Source organism: Besnoitia besnoiti, chromosome V (genome assembly GCF_002563875.1).
Source record: "Besnoitia besnoiti strain Bb-Ger1 chromosome V, whole genome shotgun sequence".
Classification (NCBI taxonomy): Eukaryota; Apicomplexa; class Conoidasida; order Eucoccidiorida; family Sarcocystidae; genus Besnoitia; species Besnoitia besnoiti.
In genome coordinates, this window is record NC_042360.1 from 1,917,799 (window position 1) to 1,943,338 (window position 25,540).

Consider the following 25,540-nt stretch of genomic DNA (forward strand, 5'->3'; position numbering starts at 1 on the left):
GGAATTACACAGAGACTCACGGGAAACAGCATCCTATTTACGGTCTCGAAAACGGATATTTGGGTTCCCGTAACTGCATAGCACGCGTAAACAAGTGGTCAGTGGCACGAGTTCGGTTGCTTTCGTTTGCGGCCCCAACGCCCAAGCACGTGCCTAGCCAGCGCATGCCTGAAACAAGACGACGCGGAGCTCTGTGTCGCAGTAGGGAAATCGCATAATGAGTTTAACCGGATGAGCAGTACGCGCTCCACTGGAACTCCGTTGGCTTATCGCACGGAAATAGAACCCACCTGCGGATAAGGCTTTTTTCAAACTGAGCATCCACAGAATGCTACAGGCTGCAGTACAGCGCTGCGCCGATCCGCGACCTCTGTACACACGCACTCCGCTGGGAGGCCTGCCCCCCTCCGTTCATTCTCATCGCCACCAAATCCAGGGTATTTCGTAGTCTTGAGTGATCCCGTAGAAATAAACGCTGCACGCACGGCCTGTCTGGTCATACTAGACTCTCAGCAGCAGGTTGCTCTTGCATACTCGACGCCATTTTCCACTTCGTGCGCAGTTCAGGAGGCCTCCTGCTGCACTGCACCCTTCATTTATCTGTGTCAGCAGCTTGTATCTCTTGCATCATCACTGCTTCTGAACTCCAGTTTCTATTATACGTCAAGAAATGCACGATAGGCTCGTGACTAAGAGCTGCAATTGGTTCCGCGTCCATCACACAGGAGAGAAGACCTGTAACACAAGCTCTCTATTATTCGTGCTATCAAGACCTACGCCATGTCAGTTGCTTTCACTCCTAAGAAGATCCCTAATTCCTGTACGAAACCGTATCCAGGTGGCTATCGCGAACCCGCAGTTAGCATTAATGGCCATGCCTCTACTCTCGGAATATAGAGGTTTCAAGAGTCACAACCGAGAGCCATGGTCTTCTTTGCATTCGCTGAGGTCGTGAGGATGGCTCACGCGTCTATCACATACAGCCCTTCTGACTATGACAAGTTTCACATAGACACCGTTGGCAGCACCGAGTTCTTACATGCTGGCATTAGCCCATGCCAACACCATTGCTGCAAACAAGCGTAAGGGAAAGTGCGTCGATAAGAAAATGTATCGCCCACGGAAAACAAAGGACGCGCCGGGCTGTCATCGTAGAAGGCTCCAAATGAGCTCATTCGCTACGATGAAAACCACCGAAGCATTACATTCCCAGGACACGAATGAGCACAACTCCTGAGGTACCCACCAAGGTTTGTGATGAAGCCACCTGCATCGCAGGCGGCCGACACCAAACCCGAACGACATCGACGCGTCTCACGCATGAAGACATCATCGGGCTCTCAGAGCGTGTTTTTGCAGGATAACGCCTCCACCCGTATGATGGACGTATGAGAAGCGCCGTCATCTTATATGAGGAGCGACGATGACTTGCTTGAGGAACTCTGTCGATGCGCACTCCCCCACGCTGACCTGGCGGGGGGAGTGGTACAACCAGCCATTGATTCGCTCAGGAAGAACAGATTACACCTAGTCAGCATGAGATAACCCTCGTAATGACACGACATACACTAGATCCGCATGTCTAGTATAGACGCCGAACCATACTTATTCCCCATTGAATGCAGTGCCAACTCCCTAAATGCAGTTCGTTGCTTTGCGGAGCAAGCGGATCCCTCATCGTGCTGGCCCGTCTGCCTTTCTGCCTTGTGCCTCACTTCGTTGGGGTCCTTGCGTTCGCTGCCCTAGACTACCATCGATTACGTAAATTTGAACTGTGCAACAGAAGATAGATAAGGGCTGTCGGTGTCACTAGACGCTATAGGAGAGAAAGAAGATACAACGGCCTGAGCAAGACGAAAACAACGCTGTTTAAAGAAGATGTTGAGCCCGTGAGATGGCAGACACTTCTGAAGTCGTGCAGTGACACCAGACCCCGTCTGGCGTAACATGGTGAATTTCCTGGCAGGTGCTAGGACACTGGAGCAATACAGAGTTTTCTTTGGCCTTCGGCTCGCAACAGACAAACGAAGATACGCATCTTCGTAGAACGTTGTCATCGGAATTGACCGGCGTTTCAGATCTTGAGACATAAGTCAGAGGCACCATTTAGCCTGCGTCCGCATCCAAGGATAGCGCAACGTTCATATGTGACATATCAAGAACGAGACAGACGCTTTGGTGAGTGGCTTTCTCAGGTGCGTGGCAGCTGGCTGATGCCCCTGTGACCAGTTTCCCCATAGACGCAGGCCATAGCAAAAACCATCGTGGAAGCCCAATCAAGAGAAGGATGCTGAGGAACGACTGACATCGAAAAGAGGAGAACCTTGTACTTTCGATGTAAAGCAGGATGCACTGCAGACTTCCTTCCATAGCATCAGAGGGGAACACAGACGCTTATCACGCCGGGATTAGACACAGCGGCTTTTGTGCTGTGTGCAGCGTATACTTCGCACGTAGAATGAGCGTGCCACCACCTACAATAACAACACAGCTGTCAGTATAACGTGGGTGTATGGAAGACGTCACTGTGCCGCACAGGTACATCGTTGCCTTGAACAAAGCGATGAATTTTCACGCCAGTCCGGATGGAGCACCAAACGACCAGATGAGATTTGTAGGTCCCCCCCCGAAAGCCGAGCTGCCCAGGCTGTGCTCACAACGCAAGGCTCTACAGAGCCAGTACATGCCGCCTTCGGCAGGTTTGTCAGTCCATTGCTTTCGGTATCGTTCCACTCGTAGGAGGACGTCCCGGGGCTCGTACATAACGGGCACACCGCGATCGTCAACCGGTGTATTTACCACTCCAGGTGATTCTGTCTCCATGCGATATCCAGACAGATTTAACATTGCTGATACAACGCGTTTGAGCACGAGTGCAGTCTGATCCACCGTAAGAACAACAGGCAGAACGTCACCTGACAAGCCAGTACCAAGCGCGCAAACCCGTTGTAGACAGCTGTTTGTTTCGTGCTACAGGATATGGAGAACTACGAAGTGGCAAAGCTGTTTGCTTAGGAGCGTCGCTGCTACAAGGAACTTGACTAGCATACTCGCAAAGAAATACGGACCTCTCCACCAGCAGCCATACCTTTCATACCTGCGAGACCGGTGGTAAGCCTATCTTATTTCAGCAAGTTCCAGAGGTTGCGCGTCCGGGTCCCTGGGTTTCTGGAGGCTGCCCCGGGTGATTATTCGTATAAGGTTGTAGTTTTTCGGATGCCGACGGAAAACAGGAACCACCTGGTGTCCCCTAGAGTATGAATCCAATTCAGACTTGAAACTAACAATCGTCATCGAAGTGCAGAAAACGTCTAGTGAGCTCACCGGCTAACGGCCACAAGCCGACGGTAGCCTTGCTGAGGCGCACCGCACCTGTGCGATGCACGGGGACGCAGTCCTTCTGAGCTCTGACACACGAACTGGTCACGAATCAACCGTTACAGCTACCGCCCACCACCAGCGTGCAGCGCCTGTCTGTCACTTGCAATTGCCTCAGGGCCTGTGCGAATAAGAAACCGCCCGGGTGGCTGCAGCGTGAGATCGGAAGGGGCCTGGTCGTTTGATTCATCCCACAGAGCAACAGCTGCTTAAGCTGTTCTGGTGCTCCTGTCTTTGCACATGCAAAAGTCGTCACACACAAAAGCCATGCGCCATCTCCGACCTGGCACGGACCAAGCGATCACTGCAATACGCCGAGGTGATTTGCTTTTTTCAACGCGACTCGAACGTTCAGAAGAAAGTAAGGCTCTGCATCCGGGAGAGGAAATCAACCCACGCTCGGCGTTAGCCTCAGCCAGGATTACCACGCGCATTCTCTGCGCAGCCTTCCTCCCCATTTTGTTGAGGAGCGCTGTACCTCGCCCGTCCAGCAGCATTCAATGTGACAGAACCCCTGCGACCCGTTGCGGGATGCGCACCACGCCTGTCCGCAGCCGACACCGCCTTGGAAGCTGCAGATGCAGGCTTTGAAGTTTCTTTAAAGATATGCCACAACTGAGGCCGAACGTCGACACCTTTGCTTAGTGGTCTCCACCCTTAGCTTCCCCTTCGAACCTCGACACGTTCTCGTTTGGCTTGTTGTTGAAAAAACTGTGATGCTTGAACATGATCATGCCGTAAGCGTTCGCGAAGCAGGGGACACCCACAATGGTCAGGGGAACCCATGGAGACACGAACTGTCTGATCTCGTTGAGTGCGAAGCGCAGACCCGTTGCCGCCGACATCTTGTAAAAAAGAGAAGATGGTTACGAGCGATGACGATTGACCTTGAGCCTGTATCTGATACACAGACGATACGAAAGCTTGTTAAACGATGCAACTGTGGACCGAGACAGAAATCGTGTTGCGAAGTAATGACCAAAACTTTTGCAGAGAAATGTTGCATATCCGTGGATTTTCGGGATGCGCCGTCGGGCGGCGGCTTCGCGGAAAAGCTGACTGCATGTCTGAAGGCTTTTGGAATATAAGGCGCACCCTCGTCGCCAAACTGCATGTTGTGCCCTGTCTCTATAGTGACCAAGTCGCCGAATCCTTTTTGCGTCACCGACTGGTCTGCAGGAGCCCTCCCTGTCACGGTGTGTTTTCAGATGCTTTCATTCCCAAAGTTGTGTACGATAGCGGGGCTTCCCGTGTGCCCACCGTTTTTCGGATCGAACAGGTGATTTCGCTGCTGTCCACGTCTGATACGGGGGGTCTTTGCTCACGCAGCCAGTGTGGTCTTCTGCTCCCGAATGACCGCCATTAACGCACATGCACGAGACAACAGGTCATGCGAATGAATCGAATAGAATATGTGTGTAGATAACTATTCGGTGGCCTTCGCTGTCTCACCTGCTGCGCCATGCGAGTACTTCACCCGATAGTGACTGCGTGACAGGTGAATTTTCTTCTGTGGTATCGTATTGAAACTCCTTCAGCGCCTACTGTGGTGGCGTTGTCAGCCTCTTTTGTGTGTCTGTACAATTTCCTCTTTTTGCTTCTTCACGCAGTGGTGGCCGCACTCAGCGGCAGCCTCTGAATCTGTTGAAATAGGCCGGCGATCGGGTACTGACTACGCTACCGAGACCAATTCCTTCAGCGGCTACCGCCAACGGGAAGCGGCCTCCCACTTCCTGAGACAACCCAACGCTTCTTCGCAGTCACCGTTGCCCGACTCCCGCACCGCAGAGTGCGCGCGGTTACACCGCTGTTTCTTCGTGTGGCTCTCTGTCACGTCAGTCCGCGGAGCTTGTCTAGTTGCTGTCGGCGGGCCCACTGGCACCTTGTCTGCCGCACTTGTTTTTCATCGCTGCTGTTCCAGGCTGCCTGGCGTCCAATGAATTGACAGCCGCTGTCTCAGTTACTTGTGTTGACGCGCTCATCACAGGCGCTCGCTGCATCTGTTTTTTTGTCTTCCTCGGCTGGGGCTTCACGGGTGTGACAGTTGTCGTGGTTTTTTCTGCGGATACACACTTTTCTTCGATAGCCGGGGAAGTGACGTGACCTCTTTTGTGAGCAGACTGTGCTGCGTGCCTCGAGTTGTGTGTGAAATCTTCCTGGGGTCGTTCTAATCGGATTTCCCAGTTACTTCGGTAATTGACAGGGATGTTTCTAGTTACGGGACGGGAGTTTCACGCTGAGCGAAAAGGTCGGCATCTCCGTTCTCGACGGAAGGCATAGAGCTGATGTGGGGTGCTTTGAAACGCGCCAAACGCTCACAGGGCCAGCAGCTCCCTTTTCCTGAACCCCTGACAGCATTTTGCTGGGCTTCTTGACACTCAATTTCCTGCTGGCGCGCTGACGGTTCCTTCGGTTTTCTACACCGCTCCGCTGCACCCTGCGAAAAACTGGACATGTATGCTTGCTTTTCCATGGCAAGTGTCTCATACGCCGCCGCGTAGACGGTTTTCTGCGGGTCCTCCGCAGTGAAGCTCGAGTCTGTGGCGCGTCCCGACAAAGAGGGCCGAGTCATTTGGACTCCGTGTTGCGGCTCTGCTGCTCGCCCAGGGAATCGAACAGAAGGGTACGCAGTGTGGTGCATCAGACTGGAGGCCATCTGATACAACCGTTTTGATTTTCTCCCTCGTATTTCCCCCCGTAAAATTTTCTTTCGCGGCCGTGACTCACCGCCGCGTGCCACTGCCTTCGCCCTCGTGAGCTCCTTTGGCGATGAATGCATGCTCCGCGGGACTGGTTGCTGCTCGGCTCTGCGTTGGTGGCATCGTTGTGGGCTTCGTGTAGGAGCTTCTTAGAGTCTGCAGCCGCATGTCGACAGCCGTGACGGGGTCGTCGCCGTTTGGCCTCTCTGTGGACTCCCTGCTGCTCCGCTTTGTGCTGATCTTACGTCAATCTCTTCTAGCCATGTCGAGACGCTTTGTGAACAAGTTCGACCAGGCCGTGACCGCCGCTCTAGGGCCGAACGGCCGATACATTGCAATGGTCGGCATGAGCGCCTCAGCGGTCCTGCTGACTTTCCACTACAAGTTCCACGAGGTCATTCAGGCCACAGACAATGTTGCAGAGATTCAGAGCCCCTCCAAGGTAAGACGACGGCAGGGCTGCAGGATGAAGGGCAAGCGAATGGGCCACTGTGCGCGGACGCAACCTCAGGGGGGGAGCGGCGCCGCGGGTCGTGAACGTCATCGGACACAGGGTGCTAGCCACTCCCGTTTCGCGCTTGTGTGGGGACTGCGCAGCTGAATCGCCCCTGTAAATTGTCATTTGATGGGCTGTGGGCGACGACCATAGACAGCGAGCGCGTGGGGGTGTCATCTCGCGACAGTCCCGGCGGCGTGCGTCGTCCGGGCCCTGTGTGACGAGCTGACGAGACCTGTGCACTTGTTCGCGTGGTTGAGTCCGTGTCGGTCAGCGTCGATCTTCTGCCTCCACTCTGCAACAGTTTTGCTTCGCCCCCGCTTCTCGCTAAGAGACTGCGTTTTACGCGTTGGCCGCCGACCGGCCAAGTGGCAAGGCTGTCCTAGGCCTTCGTCCGCGGCGGCGGTTTGCTCCACGTTTTCGGTGGCTTTGCGGAAATTCTGCTCTCGTGGCCTCCGTGCGCCCTGCGCCTCAGCTGTTCTACTTGAGGCTGCTCTTCGGCCGGACGCGGTCGCGGATTACTGGATCTGTCATGAACATTCAAATATGGCCAGCGTTGCGAGACCCCATTTACCGGGCTTTGGCGACCGTGGGGGGGATCGACACCGAAGAGATCCGATACCCGCTGCACAGCTACAAATGTATTGGACACCTCTTCGCTCGCACGCTCAAAGACAGAGAGAGAGAAATCGAAGACATCGGGACCCAGTCGCTGGTAAGCCTCTCCCTGAGCCACGAGTGCACGACACTGAGTCGCACTAGCCGTCGGCGTCTTGTGCTGGGCCAGTGCGGAGTGCGCAGAAATACGCGCCTGCATGCACACTTCACGTGTGTGTCTCTATTGCTCCGCGGAAGAAAGTACTTGCGTGTCAGCATTCTTCATCGCACACACAGCAGAGAGAGTCGTGAGCACAAAAATCAGACGAAATGCGCGGTCCTCCTGGCAGCTGGCGCGACAAATGCGGTCATTTCCTCAGCGATGAACAGTGGACTTGGCTTTCGGCACAGCGGAGTTTTCCTTTCTGTCTCTGCCGCTGGCGCCGCCAGGTCTGTACAGCCTTCGCGGCTAGCCAGTTGGACTGGTGTGCCTCGAGGAGGCTTCGATAAGGTTTCCTTAGGGAAGCGACCAGAGCCACTATTGCCTCCGCCCCCAGAACTCCTTGTGTCCTTCAGGCAAGCCCGGCAGACGGCATGGTCACGGCTCTCGGCGATGTGCAGGCAGAGCGCGTTGAGCAGGTCAAAGGGGCAACGTACAGCCTGCGAGCTTTCCTGGGTCTCATGCCGACTGTCAGCGACCCAGAGAAGAATACGGTAGGTTTCCCCCCTTCAAAAACGCGAAGGGTTAACCAGAGTTCGAGTTTTTGAGCGAGGACACCCACTTGATCAGCTATGGTATTCTCGTTTGACGGCCGGACAAGGCTTGTATTCATGGCAGGGGTCAGCGGATCCCGGGCGAATGTTGCTTGGTGGAGTCAGGCGGCGCTTCGCATGCCCGGTTGAAATGCGCGGGCGCCTGAGGCGCTTCCGTAGCTTCTCTTACGAATGTGGACTTTGAACCGCGGAGCTTTCTGCGAACGACTTCTACGCTTTGCCCGTGCAGCTCAAGTTCGTTGTCCTGCACTTGAAGCCGAAGAACTACCACCACTTCCACGCACCCGCCAAGTTCGACGTCAACGTGCTGCGCCACATGACGGGGGAGACACTCCCTGTTTTCTCATCTTTTTTGAAGAGATTCAACGTAAGCTGCCCTCGTTGCCTCGACGCGCAGCCAAAGTCACCGTGCGAGAAAGCAGGGCCGATGAACGCGTTGGCGCGCGCGTCCCAAGAGTGACTTTTCCTTGGAGGCGCGGTGTTTGTGTGTGTGTGTGTGTGTGTGTGTGTGTGTGCGCCTGCAGGACATTTTTTCTGTCAACGAGCGTGTAGTCATGAGCGGCAACTGGAAGTACGGTTGCATGCACATGGTCGCCGTTGCTGCTTATAACGTCGGCAACATTCGCATCGACAAAGAACCGGTAAGTCTGGAGGAACCCGTCACTGCTGCGCAGGGCTGCCTTCTCGAGAGGCAAGGGCAGACTACGACCCCTCTCCCCTCCCACTGGAGCGCACTGCGTGGTTTTTCATTTGGGAAGCATGCGCAGTGACTTCTGAGGTGTTTTGTGGGTTGTGTCTTCTACATCTGCGCGCGTCCACCGACAGCGGGCGCATTTTTGTCTGGCGTGTCATGACGCACGCCGATGAATTTTCGCGCGGGTGTGCACTCACTTTTTCTGCAGGAGCTGCGGACGAATGAATTGAGGGTCGTGCTGCGGCATCTCGGCGGTGACGTCGAAACACGAAGCTACGCTAGTGAGTGCTGGAAGTATCGCGGACCCGACGACGCTGCGACAGTCCCTTGCACGATTAGGTCTCCCATTCAAGCCCCTTTTTCGTGTCGCTCGGAGGCATCGCGGTGGCGCACGTCGGGTGCCATGTGCTCTGCGTTTCCATTCTTTCAGACCAGCCCTTTGAATACGCTGTCGGTCAGCACGTGGGCGAGTTCCGTCTGGGTAGCACAGTCGTTCTCGTCTTCGAGGCGCCTCGCGATTTCGCGTGGGACGTGGTAAGGACACACCAGAGGGACAAAGTCAGAGAGATCTACCTGCAGTTGTTAGGCCAGCAAAAGTAGCGTTGTGTCTCGGGTTCTCGTGTAGTTTTCGCTTTGGTAGTCATTGTGTGACCCCTCTCCACCCCTGGACCGAGCGACCAAGTATCGGTACCAGAAGTAGCCTCCTCGGCTTGATACGACGGGCACGTTTTTTCGCGGGCTGGGTTGTTGAACGACCGACATGGGAACACGACACACCTGTAGGCAACTCATGCGCCGTGTGCGGCCGGAACTCATCGCCGCCGCGTACACGCTGTCACCCCATCCGTACATCTAGCTGGCACCTTTACGCACTTGGCTGCTGTGTGTGTGTCAGAAACCAGGAGATCCAGTGCGCGTCGGCAAAAGGCTGGGCGGAGTCGGCCCTCCGCAGAAAGCTCGAACAGAAGACGAGCGACTTTTTGCGTTTTATTGATCGCCGTATAAGGGTGACCTATTTGCCACAGACACTACCACACAAGGTATCCACAAGATCGCAGTCGTGATCGGTTTTTTCTGCAGTGTTGTTGTGTCTCGCCTTTGAGGAAGAGGCGCTGCCTGCACGTGAGCGTTGCAGTGGTCTCTGACTGTTAGTCTGTCGCGAAACGCGCGAAGCGTGGCCAGTTAATCCTGTGTGCGCACTCGAGCTCTTCTAGATAGAACGAGCCACATTACTTCCGCTTGTGTGCAGCCACCTCCCCGGTAGAGCATGCTTCTCGTTTCCGTGGTAGGACAGTACCTTCGAATTCGGCTGTGTCATTGTGTGGCTTACAAGAGACGGGTGACTCAAACAGTTTGTCCTTGAGAGCCACTCACACGGCATCACGGCGCACTTCAGAGCTGCACAGAAGGCAGGGCCTTCACGCCACTGTCAGCAGAAAACAGCCGGGCAGTTCGCGAATTCGTTTGCACTGAAGGCATATAGTCACACGATATGCAGCCGCACAAGGGCGAGAGGAGGGAGGACACTGTGCGGGACCCCCTTCGCCGCTGGCCCCCTTCTCCGAACTCGCTTGTTTACGACAGGCGCACGCACCTGCATGACAAGGCACTTGCGACTTCCACAGAATGCTTGAATAAAAAGATCTACCAGTATAAATGAACCGAATAACAGTGTCTTTGCAAAACACGTGAGGACGTAAGGAATGATGTACGGCGCGGTCATATTTTAACAGACGCGGCCCGCTCCAGCGCCTGAACGCGGGAGGCACACGCCTAAGTCTGCGTAGACTGCGCCCCAGGGACATTTCAGACCAGGGATACCCTACCTCTACTCAGCTACGCTCATGACCAAAACGTGTAAATAGTGCTGCTTAAAAAACAGCCAGGCTTCCACGCGTGAGTAGATGTATCCATTGTGACGTCGTACAGCCCTGAGACCGTCGTGCGGTTCGGGAGGAGAAAGCAGCGCAAAACGGAAACTCCCTCGCCAATTTGGGCCAGCCCGGAAACTGTTTCCACTGTCGGGTGCTACAGCCCCTCGCAAAAAATTAGTTCATTTCAGCAGACACAAAAGAGGTGCGCACGAGTCTGAAAGAGCGTACGCGGCGTGGAAAAGCGCAGCCGAAAACCAGGGAGCATGGCTCACACCTTAACGAAGACTAGTCTCGGCTGCTGCGACTGTAGGTACCATCGCAGCATCCGAAAACCACTACATTGATGTCCGCTCAAGATAACACCTATGACAGGGTACACGAAAAACAGAAAAACGCAAGATTCAACACTTCAGCGTGCCGAGGTCGGCATAGTTCCACACTGGAGAAGAACGGTTTCTCCTCAGACGGATCTATACATCTCGAACACACCGCCTACGCAAACGATGAACTTCAACCTGCCTCGCTCTTGCGATTCCCTTTTTGCGACTCCACTTATGCGGCCTCCTGTGGTTCCCCAGCCTGCTTCTCCTCCTCAAGGGCGGCTTGCCCCTTCTCGTCCTGCTCTGGTGCTGCCTGAGCACCAACTTGCTCTTTCACTTCCTCAGCAGCTTGCTCTTTCTCTTCCTCGCCATCCTGTGGTTTCTTATCTTGTGCGTCCTCTTGTTCTGGAGCTCTGTCGTGCTTCTCGCTCTCCGGCGCCTGCTGTTCCTGCTCCGCCGTGCCATCCTGCGCCTCGACCCGTTGCTTGGCTTCTTCTTCGGCTGGCTCTGCCGCTTGCTCCTCCGCCTTGCTAGCGGGCTGATCCGAGAAGTCCACACCTTTCGAAGCCTCCGCTCCCTCAGCTTCTGCCGGAGGAGTGCCGCAAGCGGGATCTCGAGCTTCAGCCTCTCCGGAAGGAACTGCGCGTATGGATATGGTTGATTTCTGCATCCTTGTCGGTTCCTTTGCACCCTTCTTGTTGAAACACGCGAAGAACACCGGAAACTTCTTCTTGTTAGCCTTTGAAGCCGGTTTCTCCTCTGAACAGACAAGCAGAAATACCACATCCTATGAAGCCTGACGAGCGAACGGCATGTCCACATAGTTTGGAAGCAACGTAAAAAGCTACGGATTCACGTTTACGTAGTGTCCATCACGCGCACCGCATATACACAGTCTACATGCCAATATTTTTATATGCATGCATGCATTCGTATGTGCACATGAGAATAAGTGATGCACGATTCACCTGAGGAGACTACCGGAGGCGCAACCCGGCGGTGGCGACCAGGCGTCACACGCGCACCCGAACCACAGCGTCTGTGCAGAAGTAAGCATCCGTCACAACCGTCGAAAGACATCGTACCTGCACTCTCTTGGCAGCTGCCACTTCTTGAAACAGAAGCAACGCTCGCTCTGTTCGCCACTTCGGTCTCTTTTTTCGATGCGTCTGCCGCGGCATCCTCTGAGGCTTCGCCGGCGCCCGCGGCCTGTTCCTGGGGCTCAGCCGCTCCGCCCTCTTGAGCGGCTGCGTCGGCTGTCCCGTCCTCTGGCTTCAGTTTCTCAGATGCTTCAGCACGTGCGGAATCCGACTCGCCACCCTGGGCCTCTTCTTGAGGCGCCGCAGCCGCCGCAATATTGTGGAGACTCGGCTCATCTGGTGTAGTTGATTCACCTGGAGCGGCATCGCTGGACGACGCAGCTGCACCCACAGGAACCTCCGAAGCAGCTGAATGCTCCAGCTGTCGCTTATCTCGCGCAAGCCTGGTTTGCTCCTCGATCTCTTCGCGGGCGCTGCGTTTGCCTTTGCTCGATTTGACCGCACCCTCAACCCGGTGACCAGCCTCCTGGGGCCGCACTGGGCCAGCCGTACTGGTCACTTCCCACTTTTTTCCTGCAAAAACACGGAGGAAAACAGCACGCACACTCTCCGTTGAGAGACGAATATGCTTCCTGACGCACTTGCGTGTCATCAACAAACTGGACTGAAACGCGTAAATCGTAGAAACCGACTTCAACGGATGCGCAGCGGCTCTCGACCCGTCCTCCTCCATCATGCACAGCGATTCGGCAAGCGCCTATACGCGCACATGGCGTAAAATACGTACCAGTGTACGCCGATCTCTTTGCTTTTTCCTCTTCAAGCTCCTTTTGGTGGTGCTTGCGTTCCTCTTCTCGCTGCCTCTCCAAGTCTCTGAATTTATTCAGCCCGGTTTTCTTGTCTAAATGACTCTGATCCACGCCGGAAGCACCCCCACTGGGCTTGACATCCCCGGTGTCAGCCTCTCCACTGGGCTCTGCCGGTTTCACATCTTCTCTGGGAGGTTCCTCCTCGGCATCTGCCTTGCTACCGCTTTCATCCTGTTTTTTGTCTGTAAACAGCACACGCAGAAAAGCAGCCGCACTAATTCTTAGAATTCGGGATGATCAATACGCGTAGGCGAGGGCGACCGACCGGCGCCACTATAATACTGCATTTTGCCGGTTCCGACTTACACGGCATGAAGCGTCACCACGAAACAGGTTCCGCGGGAAAAGAGATTCTCAGGAAAAACAACTAAGCATTAAGGCAAAAAAACCCACTAACGTTTCTATTTATTTGGTTGCTGTCAACTCCAGCTGCCTGCTACATCCCAAACAGAGGACACCTAGAAAACAACGAAAAATTTGTTCAAACAGTATGGAGAGCACATCGCCGCACTGAGACTTGCACGCGAAAATGACACTCAGACGAAAGTAATAGTCAGGCGAGCAGATCTAGAACTCTGAAGTTGTTCGCCAAACTGCAGACTGTTTAGCAATGGTCTCGTCACCGAATAACCAGCACTACACCAAACGGTGCACGCTGAGTGCTCGATGTCCTAATTCGTAGCCATATTTATCAGACTTACCGACTTCAGACTGTTCCTCTGCCTCTGGAATTTCGAGAACTCCATCGGCACGCAGGCTGTCGAAGATACTGCTTGCATCGATGTCGGCTAGCAAGTCGGTACTCATAATGACTGAGCTCTATAGAGACGGCGTGGCCCAACCAGAATAATCCAGTGAGTCGTGCCTTGTTTCACGTTACCTTGAACACACGAACACGCACGCCCCGAGGGGGCTTGGATTGTTCGGGCGGGCAGAAACCACAAACAAAAATGTTAGGGGATCTGCTTTGGAGGCGGCGATCAACGCAACAGCTTTTCAAGCGATCGAAAGTCTCAACGAAAAATGCTAACCCCGAAGCATGAAGTGACTTACAGGCGACCTGCTACTTCACGGACTTTGAATGTACGGCAAATCCGCGCGGTCCCCTCTGACCGGAAAAGTGGAATCTATTCGCGAAACCACTCGCGACGACGGAAAAACCCGGAGTGGCGCAAGCAAGGACGCAAAATTCGGGAGAACCCGACGCCGTTCGCCTGCCAACGAAGAAATCAATCGTACAGTCGATGACGCTTGCGAAGCACTAAATATAATGTAAAAGCGCAGATATATGAAACCCGCTGTCTGGGACAATTCGTTTGCGACACAACTAGCTGCATTCCACAGCTTCCCGGCTGCGTCGCCTCGTGGTCCCAAATCCTCTAGCGGGCACGGGTCGTATCGAGTGGGTACCCGCAACCCGCCGGGTGAAAGGTGAAGGGACGCAGTATGCACGGGCTCTAACCCCTTCTAAGGCTCACGTGCGACGGGTGAACGAAAGTCTTCGGTTATGTTGACGCAGCCAAGCTGCACTACAGGAACACCGGTAACCTGTCTAGCATCTGCATCAGGAAGGCTGGCATACTAATTTTTTTTCCGTCAAGAAGACTCATTCTTCTCGCCCACAAGGCTACAGCACCGCGTGCCCCCTCCTCCGGAATGCGGGGGCGTTCCGGAGGCTCGCGCACGAGGGACGCGCGCACTGGCGGCACTCGGCTGAACCACTATCAATCTCTCATCGCTTTCCCTTTTCAGGAAGGCTGTCACAATGACAGCCTTCCTGCTGAAGCACTCCTGCTCTGCCTGATTTCACCCTTATTGGCGTTCACTAAGGGGAGTGCTCCCCCAGTCAAGGAGTTGACGTATATTAGGGACCAAATGCTCCGCAGCGGCGACTCAGTCTCACGGAGCGCCGTCCCGCGTGCGCCGCTCTGAAAACCTGATGGTCGGGCTCTGTGACTACGATGGTACAGGCTTGTTGTGTGACCTTGCTGCGGGGGGGGGGGGGAAGGGGAGGCGGTAGGCGACGCGCGTCAAGACATTGATTCGGATGTGGCGCCACTCTTGAGACACACTGAGCATCAGTATGGCCACGACCATCAAGTGAGGGTATCCTGGGTCAGTATCTGCCAAGAAGCGCGTGCGGGCCCCGAAGAGGCCTCGAAACTCGCTGTAGCGACAGGGATCCTTCAACAGTCGCGTGCTGGCTCACAAGAGATCATTCACGTAGCTTGTTCGATTGCATTCGTTGGTGGACAGAATGCTGCTGCCATTTACAGACAAACGTTGGGACTGGTAGGGCGTAAGTGCTACGCTGAAATACGTGCAGTGAAACGTAGGCCGTTGTACCCAGTTCGCCTCTATGTCCGCTGCTTTGCAACAGACACATGTCAGCGAGGAACGGTTGTCGACCCGGCCCGTCTCACCGGTAGTGAGAGCTCGAACTACAAGAAACAAAGTGCTCGGGTCAACTGGCTAGACAGAGCACCGGACTGCATCAAAAGTAGCTACCGTCTCTACAAATGATTCGCGATCCAGAACTGTATAACACGAATCGATACGAGGGGAGTTATGCTTCCGCTATTCAAACCCGTCGCAGAACCAATGGCGGGTGTTCTACGGTTTGCTTTGCGAGAGGTTAACAGAACACTGCCATAGCGAATTCGAATCGGCTCACTGTGTCTGTGCCACAAAACTGCGCGTGCGTGATCTCAGTGTGACGTGGGTGGTCGGTTCCACACTCTGCCTTCCCGTTTTCAAGGCTCATGCTCTTGTGCTCACTGTGTCCCTCCGAAGGGGGCGGGACGCAGCGCCGGGCGATCACCAGCGACACTCGCCTCCGACTACGAAAAACAGGTTTGAAAGTGTATATCGCCGCCGATTCGGCACTGCACGACATACCCACGGCTGTCCACTTCGGCGCACCGAGCACGAACGATAGGAAAAGCACGTAGACGAAGGAGCTGACACGAGCATCACGATGGAAACATACTTCAGCTCTACACCTCGCCACCAAAGCTCCGCCTCCGTGTGCAAAAAAAATCCCGAGCGCGGCATTCAATGTGTCGACGCAGTTCCATCTGTTAGCGGACGCAAACGCGACGAAATCACTGCGTGCCCGCCGCGCTCGCGCCACGGGTGCGAGGCGCATGCCTACTTCCACGCGGCAGAAATATTAAGGGAGCAAACCGATTAATACAATAGAGACAATAACTCATCCCTTTGTGCAAGACCCTCGGCAAAGCCGAAGGTTTGCGCTTCATGATCTTATCGCGGGGGAGGCACACAGAACACGACAACGAGGTACACTTGCTAAAAGACCACAAATCATCACGTCTCAGAGAGCAGGACGGTACAACCGATCGGGGAGCTACTACGACACGCTTAATCAGTTCCTTCTTCGTTGTGCTGTCCGGTTGAACCTGCACTCGCGATCCCCAGAGCCACTACATAGTACCTCCCCGGTTTCCCGAACTGCAGTCCTCTTCCTCCTCGGCAGCCACGGCCCGCTGAGTGCCAGAGCGATCGAAGCGGACGAATACAAACAAGCGCCATAGTTGGTGCACTTCTCTGATACTGCAAAGCAACAACGTGTGCGATCAGCGTGCACCGAAGTGCGGAAACACATTTCTGTGCACCATGGAATTCAGACAGCCAAAATGGAATCCCTCTCCACCCACAAAACCCTGGAAGCTCGAACAGGTTGATCGACGTCACAAGCCGGAAAGTCGCAACCCACGGGCGACTCCACAAGCAATGTCGCCGAAACCAGATCGCAGAGGTCCTGTAGACGCTGGTTTAAATGGGAGTTTCCTATTGACGGTGCGCGTAGCAAAACATGCCTTCCTCAGCTGCGCTGGGTCACGCGGCTCTCGGATCGCAGCCACGCAAGAACGCCATAACAAAACGACAAAAAAACTAGTGAATAACTGTGACGCATGTTCCACGCCCTAGCCAATGGCACACACATACCGGACGTTCGGAAGGCGCGAGCCTCAACATGCCCAGCACCACCGGCCGCCAGGCGTGTTGTCGAACCCGCCTTTCACTGCACACTACTGCGCAGGCCTTCACGTCCACGACAAGCCTCGTTCACGGAAATGCTTGGAGCACCCGTTTGGCATTTCCTTGTTCTACGTGACAGAGCGCCTATGCGAGCCTCAGCCGCGAAGGCCACCCACAACTAGCGTAATGGGTTTACAGACACTGGATACATAGCGTGCTCCTCCACCAACTCGACAGTCAGTGAGTGAGTCACTATTTCGCCATACAGTATAATCTCCTTGATGGTATCGTGTCTCCGCCCAGCGGGAAGAAGCGACTTGTCCAGACGCGCCACGCGCATACACGCTCAGTGGTGGTGGTGTGCGTGGTCATGCTCCCCCTCGTGAGCGTGGTATCCGTGGCTGTGGTTGTGGTGATGGCAGAACGGCGCGTGAATGAGGTCTAACCCAAATAAAAGCCCAAGTCCGACAAGAAATGCCAAAAACTTTACAAAGCGTCTCTTGCGCGAGCATCTTCCGGTAAACTCTGAGAGCATCTGAACAGCCACATCGACACCCGAGCACACACGGCGCACATGCGTCTCCCGTCGTTGGAAAGACACAAGCCTGTTAACTCGCAAATCGCTCACCACAACCTTCCCGCCACCCACCCGACTCTCACCGCGTACAACCACACAAGTGAAGATCGGCACGTCGTTATTACCGCACTTGGAGATTCTATGGCGCAAGAAGGTGAGGAGGCTACCTGAGAGGTCTGCCTTACCTCATTCGTCGCATAGAGAATGGCGCCAACAGCCAGCGCGTTGAAGACGCCCGAAACGCCTGATCCTGCAGACACAGCGAAGGGCAAACCCATTCACAGATCGTGACTGATTTGGTACGTGGCGTCGACATTCGGCACACGCAACCATCAAGGATCCCCCTAGCCACGCTGCGGCACGCCGAACAAGGATCACTCGACCGTCTCTCCCGCGACACCCCGAGAACGCCTTCCATGACTCACCGCCAACCGCCGCGAAAACCCCAATAAAGATGCCAACAGGGGACGCCAGAGCAAAGCCCGCCAACATCAGGATAAAAGGAATCTTGCCCTGAAAAACAGGAGACAGCACCTCACACGCGCGCAAGCATAACCAAACTGAGGCAGCACGCAGACATGACATGGCCTGAAATAGCGGCCTTCAACGGTATCTCGAGCCATTCCCTCTTGGTGCATCTCAGAAAAACGTTGAAGTCTCACCATGTTGAGTTTCAGCAGAGTTGTCGCGACTGCAACTGCCTCTGCGCCCTTGTGCCCGAGGATCGCCAGCGTAGCAATCCACACGTTTTCGCTTTCCTGAGTTGTACCGAGAATGATACCTGCGAAAACCGAGACACATTCACCGCTCACGAGGGCGCAAATTCTTGCCCGATATAAGGCACGACACACGCGCAAGCTACTCTTAAGGCCTCCACCAAGCACCCCGTTTTCCCCGCGCTCTTGAGGCTCCATAAACTCACCGTTCTAGCACACCTCGACCACCAGGGGCTCAGCGACTGGAAACTCCGCACATCTGAGAGGCTCTCACCCCACGCAGGGCAGAAAGCCTCTCTTTTCTGCGTGCACAAGAGTAACCCCTCCTCTGAGCTGGAGGCATGAACGCAAGGCCGTGAAGGGCCATTCACAAGCCTCTACCCCGGTTCGGCTTTGTCTGCATCACACGGAGGGGCGGATCGTGGCGCTGCTACTCGGCGCTGGTTCGCAGCTTTTAAGAGGGAGGAACGCACCTTCAAAAATGGCGTGGACTCCCAGGGAGACCGCGAGGGAGATTTTGGCGCCGTCAAGTCCCTTGAAACACCGCAGAAAGCCCTTCAGTTTTTGGCCAGCGTGTCCTCCGAGTCCTGAGACTCGACTGCGTTCCCTGCCACCGTGGTGTCGGTGCAAAATATGCCCCGAGTCGGTTCGGCCGTGGCAGAGCCGCTCACAACCCTTGCTCTCTCCGTGAAGACCGGACCCCGCTGCAGCTGCCTGGATGTGGAGAGGAGGAACTGAATGCTCGCGTTTCCCGTAGTAGTTGCATGACTCATGCTTCTGACATCCGCCGACGCTCGGAAGCGCGGCGTTCGACAGTGTTTTCTTTCGGGGCCCGCCGGCACACTCGCCGTGCTCGCTAACGCCTCGCACGCCACTTGCGTGCCGGCCTCCTAGGTGGTCACCACCCTGCGAAACAAAACGGACGGCGAACCTCATTGGTTTGAATGACACTGCGCTCCAGATCAGGCTGGAAGGACAGGAGAATCCAGACACTGCAGAGTGGCCATAAAGGCCCTTCTGAGGCATTCCATGGGGCAAAATGACAATTTCGCCTCCACGAGACGACTGAATCCCACGCGAAAGTCGGACACTCTAATCCAAGAATAAGCGTTTCGCGGAGGAAAGCGTGAGCCACAAAGAGCTGCAAACAACCTCTGAGAGGGACTCTGAAACGTGGCCAGAGGGATACAACAGCGGGCTTCGGCAGCCGCGCGTCCCAGTTCTGCCGCGTTGGCGTGCGTGAATCCGTGTGGCTTTCGAGCCCGAACACGCGCCTACACAACACACCCCGACACAGCGCTGGATACGAGAGTTTCGAGATTCTTTTCAGGACGCTCACCTGCACGTTGGCGCCGATCGATCCAGAGTGGACGCGAGAGTCCGAATCCGGGCAGTGAGAATGCGTTCCACATCCGTCATCGCAGCCGGTGCGTGCTCCACAGCAGGTGTCTGGGCGTCCGCAGGCAGCATGTTCGACTGCATTTCCCGCGTCTTTGCTGCAGCACCCTGGCGTTTGTTTCCCGGCGCATCCGCTCGTCTGTCTGGTCGCGTGGGTCGCGAATCCGAGAGATTCGCGTCTTTGCCCAGAGGCGTTGGAGGAAGACGGCGAAGTCGCCGAGACGTGGACGGCGATGTCGGAGGCCTCATCGTCGTGGCATTTGACAAAGGTGCTCGGGGTCGCGAGCCTCTGCGCAGCTCCGTCGCTGGTCTCGCTCCTGCGGCACTCGAGACTGTGCAAGCAGGCGACCTTGGAGGGACAGCTACCCGCGTCTCCGCGCTGTCCGCCAGGCAGAGCAAGACTATCGCGCGCAGCCGGCGCACACGAGGCGCACTCTTCGAGGGCAGAGGGAGCCGTCGGACGACGCGCAACCAGACGCAGCTCGACGCTCCCCGCGCCGCCCGCGTCTCCTTGCATGTCGCGTTCGCCAGACACGCCGTTCACTGTCGTCACAGCCTCGAGGCAGTCGTCGCAGTCGGGACAGTAGTTCGCCGCTGTGCACAGAATGTGGTGCTGGGCGTGGTGGTGCGACGAGTGCGGGAGAGACCGCGGCGAGGGCGACGGAGACGGTCGGCCGCGCGCGCTGTCCGGCGCCGCCAGAAAGACGCCGCCGCCAGGGCCCGTGGCGATCGAGTCCAGCGAGTCGTGGTGGCAGTCTGCAGCACGCAGAAAACAAGCGCAGGACGAAGCGTCGTGGGCACGCAGAGACGACCGCAGAAGCCAGCGCATGCTGGAAGCGCCCGCACAAGAAAGAAAGACCCTAAACCCTAATCACCCGACGACAAAGAGAATTTCCGGGGGCACGCGCAAAGTCGGCAGTGGCGCGGAGTTGAATTAGACGCGCAAGCCGTGAGCAACGCCGTCTTGCAGGAGGTCCTGCAGCTGAGCTGCGTCACGTCTCCGGCAAGAAGGGACTCCCGCAGACTGCCTGAAGGCCACCCCCAGCGCTGAGCAGTGAAAAAGTTACTCGGTGACTGGCTAATTCTCTCGCGAGCGTTGATTGTGAGACACTTACGTGCGTGACCGCCAGCGAGAAGCAGCTCGAGGCCGAGCATCGCTGTGAACCCGACAGCCGCGAGGACGTACGCGATGTTGTACGTGTGCTGGTGGTCTACGCCGCTCCCTGGCAGAACGAGGAGGAATCCGTCCTGATTCAGCTGGCTCACGGCTTCGGGAAGCACGTGAATCACGGCGAGACCCAGAAAGGCGCCTGCACACACACAGAAGCAGAAACACCCAGGTGTCCACTGCTAGACCGACTGTCATCAGAGACATGCCCCCAACCTGAAACCTAGAATCGAAATACAACCAACAGCTACGATCATAGACCTCGCACACGAACATACACACATCCGGCATCATCGCCACGAGGCCACGAGGACCGGGACCACTGCATGCAGGACACATGCTTGCGTGGGAATGGGCAGTTCGCCTTTCCCTCGCACGCGCGATGCGCAGAAACGTGCCAGAGTGCTTCCTCGAAGTCTGGAGTTCGTGCAGAGGCACTGAAAAAGGCAGCGAGGTGCGAGGCGCCACCACACGGCCCCTGCAGACACTGCTTTTTTGGCTCCGTTGCAGTGGAGACACACGCAAGCTAACCAAAAGTGCGTAAGATAGAGCAGATAAACCGGCAGCTTTCCGGTGGACATTAGCAGCCACGAAAGCGCCATTCCTGGACATGTCGTCCCTCAGCTTCCTGCATCCCCTTTACAAAAAGCAGCCATTTATCCCGCCTCCACCTCGCGATACGGAGTCTATGCACGAGCTTTCGCGCTCCATTTTCAGGAAGACACTTTGGAGCACTCACCCGCAGCGAAGCAGTTGACGACGGAGAGGAGAGTCTGGAAGAGGCGACAGCGGCTGTCGGTGCGGCCTTTCCGCGCGTGTTTCCGAGCCTGGCGGGCGATGTAGACGGGGAGCAGGAAGCAGCAGGCGGAAACCGTCGCGAGCAGGAGCGCCGAGAGAAGCTTCGCTGCCCACAGCGGCAGGCCGCCGCCTTCGCCCTCCTGGTGGTGAGAATCAACCTCGACGTGCTTGGCTGCCACATGGTGGTGACCGTGACTGTGGTCGGTTTCCGTCCAGTAGTCTTTCATTTTACTCGTGAAGTCTTCACGCTTAAAACGCGGAGAATGATACAGTATAAAAAGCGACCCCTACGGCAGGAGGCGCCCGGAAAGCACACACAGATCCACGCGGAGCGAGGCCACTGCTTCACATTCCTACGGAATTTGAGGCGTACCGACAGATGAGAAAACTTGAAAGCGTGCGGCCGTCCCCACAACAAATATTGAAGGTGCGCCCTGTACGCAGGTCTGGAGCCCCCGATGAAATTCGGAGCGTACCCGAGGCCAGACAAACGAGGCGAATGCGCACTCCACACTGTTTCGACTGCATTCGACAAAGCGGAGAGGATCTATTCAGCGAATACCAAACAATGCACTGTCATCTGTGGCTTCCCGCGGAAACTCGGCTGCGCCTTCACATGCCGATTTGCCATCTCCTGCCTTCCTGTCCGCCGCCGAAAAACGGAAAAACCCTATCAGACGCCGGCGCGTGAAAACTGCGCGCCTGTCTGACGGCAAGACTTCCGAAACCAAGCCGAATCCAGAAAAGTGCTCTCCTGTTCCTTAATCCTTCACGTCGTCGTGGCTTGGAAGAAACTGCCCTGAGAGGCGCAGCCGCAGTATCGGAGAGTAACCCTCGCCTGCCGGCCCCCGGCGGTGGAACTCTACGTCACTAAAGAAGTGCGAGCTGGGGTGGACAGCGTCTCTGAAGGCGGCGAACGTGTCTCCGCGCTAAGTCGCTGAAAACACTCAACCCGGTGAATAACGAGCGCCGAGAACTTCTCTGCGCTGGCGACCCGTGCGACGTGCGGGGATTTGCTGACCCGCGCAGCCTTCCGCGGCAAAGCGCTGAAAAGAGTGCTGTTCAGCCTGAACACGCACGGTCGCTGAAGTCCTAGCACAGAACCACGACACCGTATCGCGCCGAATGCCGTGGCTCCGCAACAGGCAACCGCGGAATACCTAGAGCAGTGCGATGGCTCCACAGCCAACGGGGAAGAGAAGCGCCTACACAGAACGGCTGTTGAAGCGTACGTTGTTTGAAGGGAAACGTTCGCGGTCCGTACCGGTACTCTGTGGAACCAGGGAGTGCAGAAAAAGTCGGCCGGTCGAACGCACGCGTGGAAACTACGCGAAAGAAGACGGGGGACGGGGGCGGGAGCGTGGGTTCGGGGACAGAACGAGAGGGGCTGACACGCAAGGCAGACCTTTTCAAGAGAGCATCGCAAAGAATGGATGTATAGTCCTCCGCCCAAAACGCATCCCACGAAAACATTGGAGAACGTGCCGTTGCTGTCTGGGGCTAACCAACGAGGTGGGCAGGGAAAGGCCTTCTTTGTCGGCCGGCGCGAGAGAGAGCGCGTCAGCAGAGTTCGCGACTTTTGCGTGACCGGGGGCATGCGACGCTGCCAGCTGAACCGAGCTCACGCGGGGAAACACCAGCGCTGAACCACTAGGAACGAAAGAGCTGTCCATATCCATCTGTGGTCGCTTGCCGCGGTCCGTCTGGCTACGAAAATGCCAAAAAATCGACATGTCAATACGACTTTTGCTGACCGGTCCGGTGCCGAGGCGACGAAAAGATGCCCCTTGTCGCCATAAAGCGACAGGGAGGGGATAACTTTTCCCTGACCCCACAAAGAGACAGGGAGGGAGACGCGAACAATCACGCAACAAATCCTTCGTGCTAGCGCATTTCAGGATTCTTTCGTCCAGTTGAAACCGCCATTGAAATCGCTGGTTCAGATGAGGTATCCGATCGGACCACATCTTCCTGAAGTTCAATGTCAGAGGCCAGCCGGTGGACGGGGGACGTAGCAAAGCTCCTTCCGGTAACGACGGATTGCCGGCGAAGGATCACTGACCGACGTGGAAAATGAAAATATAGCGCGGTGTGCGCTGCTTGCCATTTCGGGATAGATAATCGCGGATTCCTGTGAAGGAACAGCAATCCAAGCCACTTTGAGCAGCGTCTTGAGCCGGCAGCACGCGGACGGAATTGCATATCTCGTTTGACGCTCCGCCGCCGGCACCCGGGAAATCCACTCTGTTGAGCGTGTCAAGCTGCCTTCCCGTTCGAAATGGAGGATACTACGGCTGACACGCTTTGATCAGGATGCTTACAGATAGAAATACCGTTGAGATACCGCAGAAATAGCCGTACCAGCAATAGCTCAGACACACGACTTCCAAAGAACTAACCACTGTGACTGGTGACTAGCGTTGGGCAGAGTCTATCCCGCTGTGTTATCATGCTTAAGGTGTCCTATCCATCAAGAGAGGACGACTCGCAGTGCCAATATCAGTAGTGGCCTGGGGCTAGTCGGAACCCGCCAACACAATTGAGGGAATGGTTGCCATGTAATCTTTAGTTCCTGTCATTTCCCAGTCACCTTACTTTTTTCCATGACCCGCACATCAGCCCAAGCAGACTACCGTGCTGTTCATTGGTTACAAAGTCTGGTCATAACCCTAAACATGCGGATTCTGGTACGCCATATCGAAAGGTTTGCTCTATACACTGAAGTAACGGTGTCCGGTGCCCTGCACAGATACGGAGTCACCTTTTCACACAACAGTTTCTCAACTGACTGTACATGAGAAGGTTGCCGGTCGTACAAGTCAAGAATCACGCCTAGTTTTGGGGAACACGGGGGCCTATCTGATATGTGTTGAAAGCGAATCGGATGGGACTAGTCGTAGGCAAACCGATTGCTACTTTCCTAGCATATAACCCTCGACACAAGCACAAAGTTCCTCACATAGCCCACCGACTCTCGACCTCTTCAATGACGCGATTCTACATGGTATGGTTGCGCACCTGTTGCAGTGAGTGCTCTCCGCCTAGAAAAGATTACTTACTAAGCACAGTAAGTGAAACGGAGTGTCCACCGGAACTGAGAAAGGGAGATTACAACTCATCCTCGAGCCTTGCGACATATGACCGCCTCTCGCAAGGATGACGCTACAGGAATATCGGGCAAACTACCAGGGAATCAAACTGACTTCACACTCCGGAAGGCATCGTACTGCATTCAACGGTCAAAAAACAAGTCTCCGGCGTGAACCGCCAAAATGTGCTCAGATAGAACTATCAGCAGTAGCGCGCTCTGCGCACCCCCTTTCTTCGTTCTCTAATTATTCCTGAGAGATTTGAGGCTGGAACGGGCGAACGTTAACATACAATGATAATGAGAATAACGCCCAGTAAACATAGCCGGGTCCCCCGTTGGCCGATCGCTGCAACACAAGATGGCCTAGAGGCGATTTCGCATTATTCTCTCCACAGACCTGCATATAGCAGAGCGCGTATACCGGGATGACTTCCCCTATATTATTGTTCACGATGACCATCATAGACCAACCTGCCATCAACCTAGTCTGCGGAATAACTAGCTTAAACAACGCTGAGTCTTACAGGAATACCAGGCTACTTGACGGACCGCGGAGACAATCAGCAAGAAAAACTCAATGAAGCCAATAATCCCGTTTCCTCGGAAACATAACTGAAGTAACTGTAAATCCGCTATCTTTCACGAAGTTCCGTGTCACGACAAGATCGCTGGAACTTCGCATGCGTGTGCTGATAGCGTATCGCCATCTTTGCCCGCATGCCCGCCGACTCACACGCGACAGAATAAGGGAAGAGAGGCCGATAGCGCGCGACAGAAGAAATGAATGAGACATAGACAGATACGCCAGTCAAATTTTACTGGTATTAGTTGTTCGGCTAAGGCACCGCTACAGTTTTCCTCCGTTGCCGCGTCGATGATGTCTTCTGCCTCGCATGCACGCGTCCTCAGCGTCCCTCAACGGCTTAGTTCGTCACATAGTTACATGATGAGATGCTACTTGCACTTTTCTGACAGGTGAAACATTTTCTCTTTTCTTTATTGTCTTCCGTGGCTTGTTTCCACTCACGGTTTTTTTTCCGAGGGCTGTA

The 25,540-nt window shown here is 55.4% G+C and overlaps 4 protein-coding genes across 4 annotated transcripts; 1 reads left to right on the forward strand and 3 right to left on the reverse strand.

The window, feature by feature from the left end:
* Window positions 1–4,019: 4,019 nt before the first annotated feature.
* On the reverse strand, window positions 4,020–4,223 carry BESB_060910 (uncharacterized protein; the record flags this gene model as incomplete). The annotated part of the gene is made up of 1 exon (XM_029364505.1): window positions 4,020–4,223. One exon carries the CDS (start codon window positions 4,221–4,223, stop codon window positions 4,020–4,022), a length of 204 nt encoding a protein of 67 aa, XP_029219213.1.
* Window positions 4,224–6,243: 2,020 nt separating this feature from the next.
* On the forward strand, window positions 6,244–9,632 carry BESB_060920 (phosphatidylserine decarboxylase; the record flags this gene model as incomplete). The annotated part of the gene is made up of 8 exons (XM_029364506.1): window positions 6,244–6,519; window positions 7,049–7,288; window positions 7,747–7,884; window positions 8,174–8,311; window positions 8,469–8,585; window positions 8,847–8,919; window positions 9,069–9,172; window positions 9,534–9,632. 8 exons carry the CDS (start codon window positions 6,244–6,246, stop codon window positions 9,630–9,632), a joined length of 1,185 nt encoding a protein of 394 aa, XP_029219214.1.
* A 1,432-nt stretch (window positions 9,633–11,064) lies between these two features.
* On the reverse strand, window positions 11,065–13,548 carry BESB_060930 (uncharacterized protein; the record flags this gene model as incomplete). The annotated part of the gene is made up of 4 exons (XM_029364507.1): window positions 11,065–11,591; window positions 11,918–12,445; window positions 12,660–12,923; window positions 13,443–13,548. The coding sequence occupies 4 exons, from the start codon at window positions 13,546–13,548 to the stop codon at window positions 11,065–11,067; spliced, it is 1,425 nt and encodes a 474-aa protein (XP_029219215.1).
* Window positions 13,549–17,089: 3,541 nt separating this feature from the next.
* Window positions 17,090–21,627, reverse strand: BESB_060940 (metal cation transporter, ZIP family protein; the record flags this gene model as incomplete). The annotated part of the gene is made up of 8 exons (XM_029364508.1): window positions 17,090–17,278; window positions 17,506–17,570; window positions 17,746–17,833; window positions 17,983–18,101; window positions 18,510–18,942; window positions 19,376–20,190; window positions 20,550–20,744; window positions 21,342–21,627. The coding sequence occupies 8 exons, from the start codon at window positions 21,625–21,627 to the stop codon at window positions 17,090–17,092; spliced, it is 2,190 nt and encodes a 729-aa protein (XP_029219216.1).
* Window positions 21,628–25,540: the final 3,913 nt, after the last annotated feature.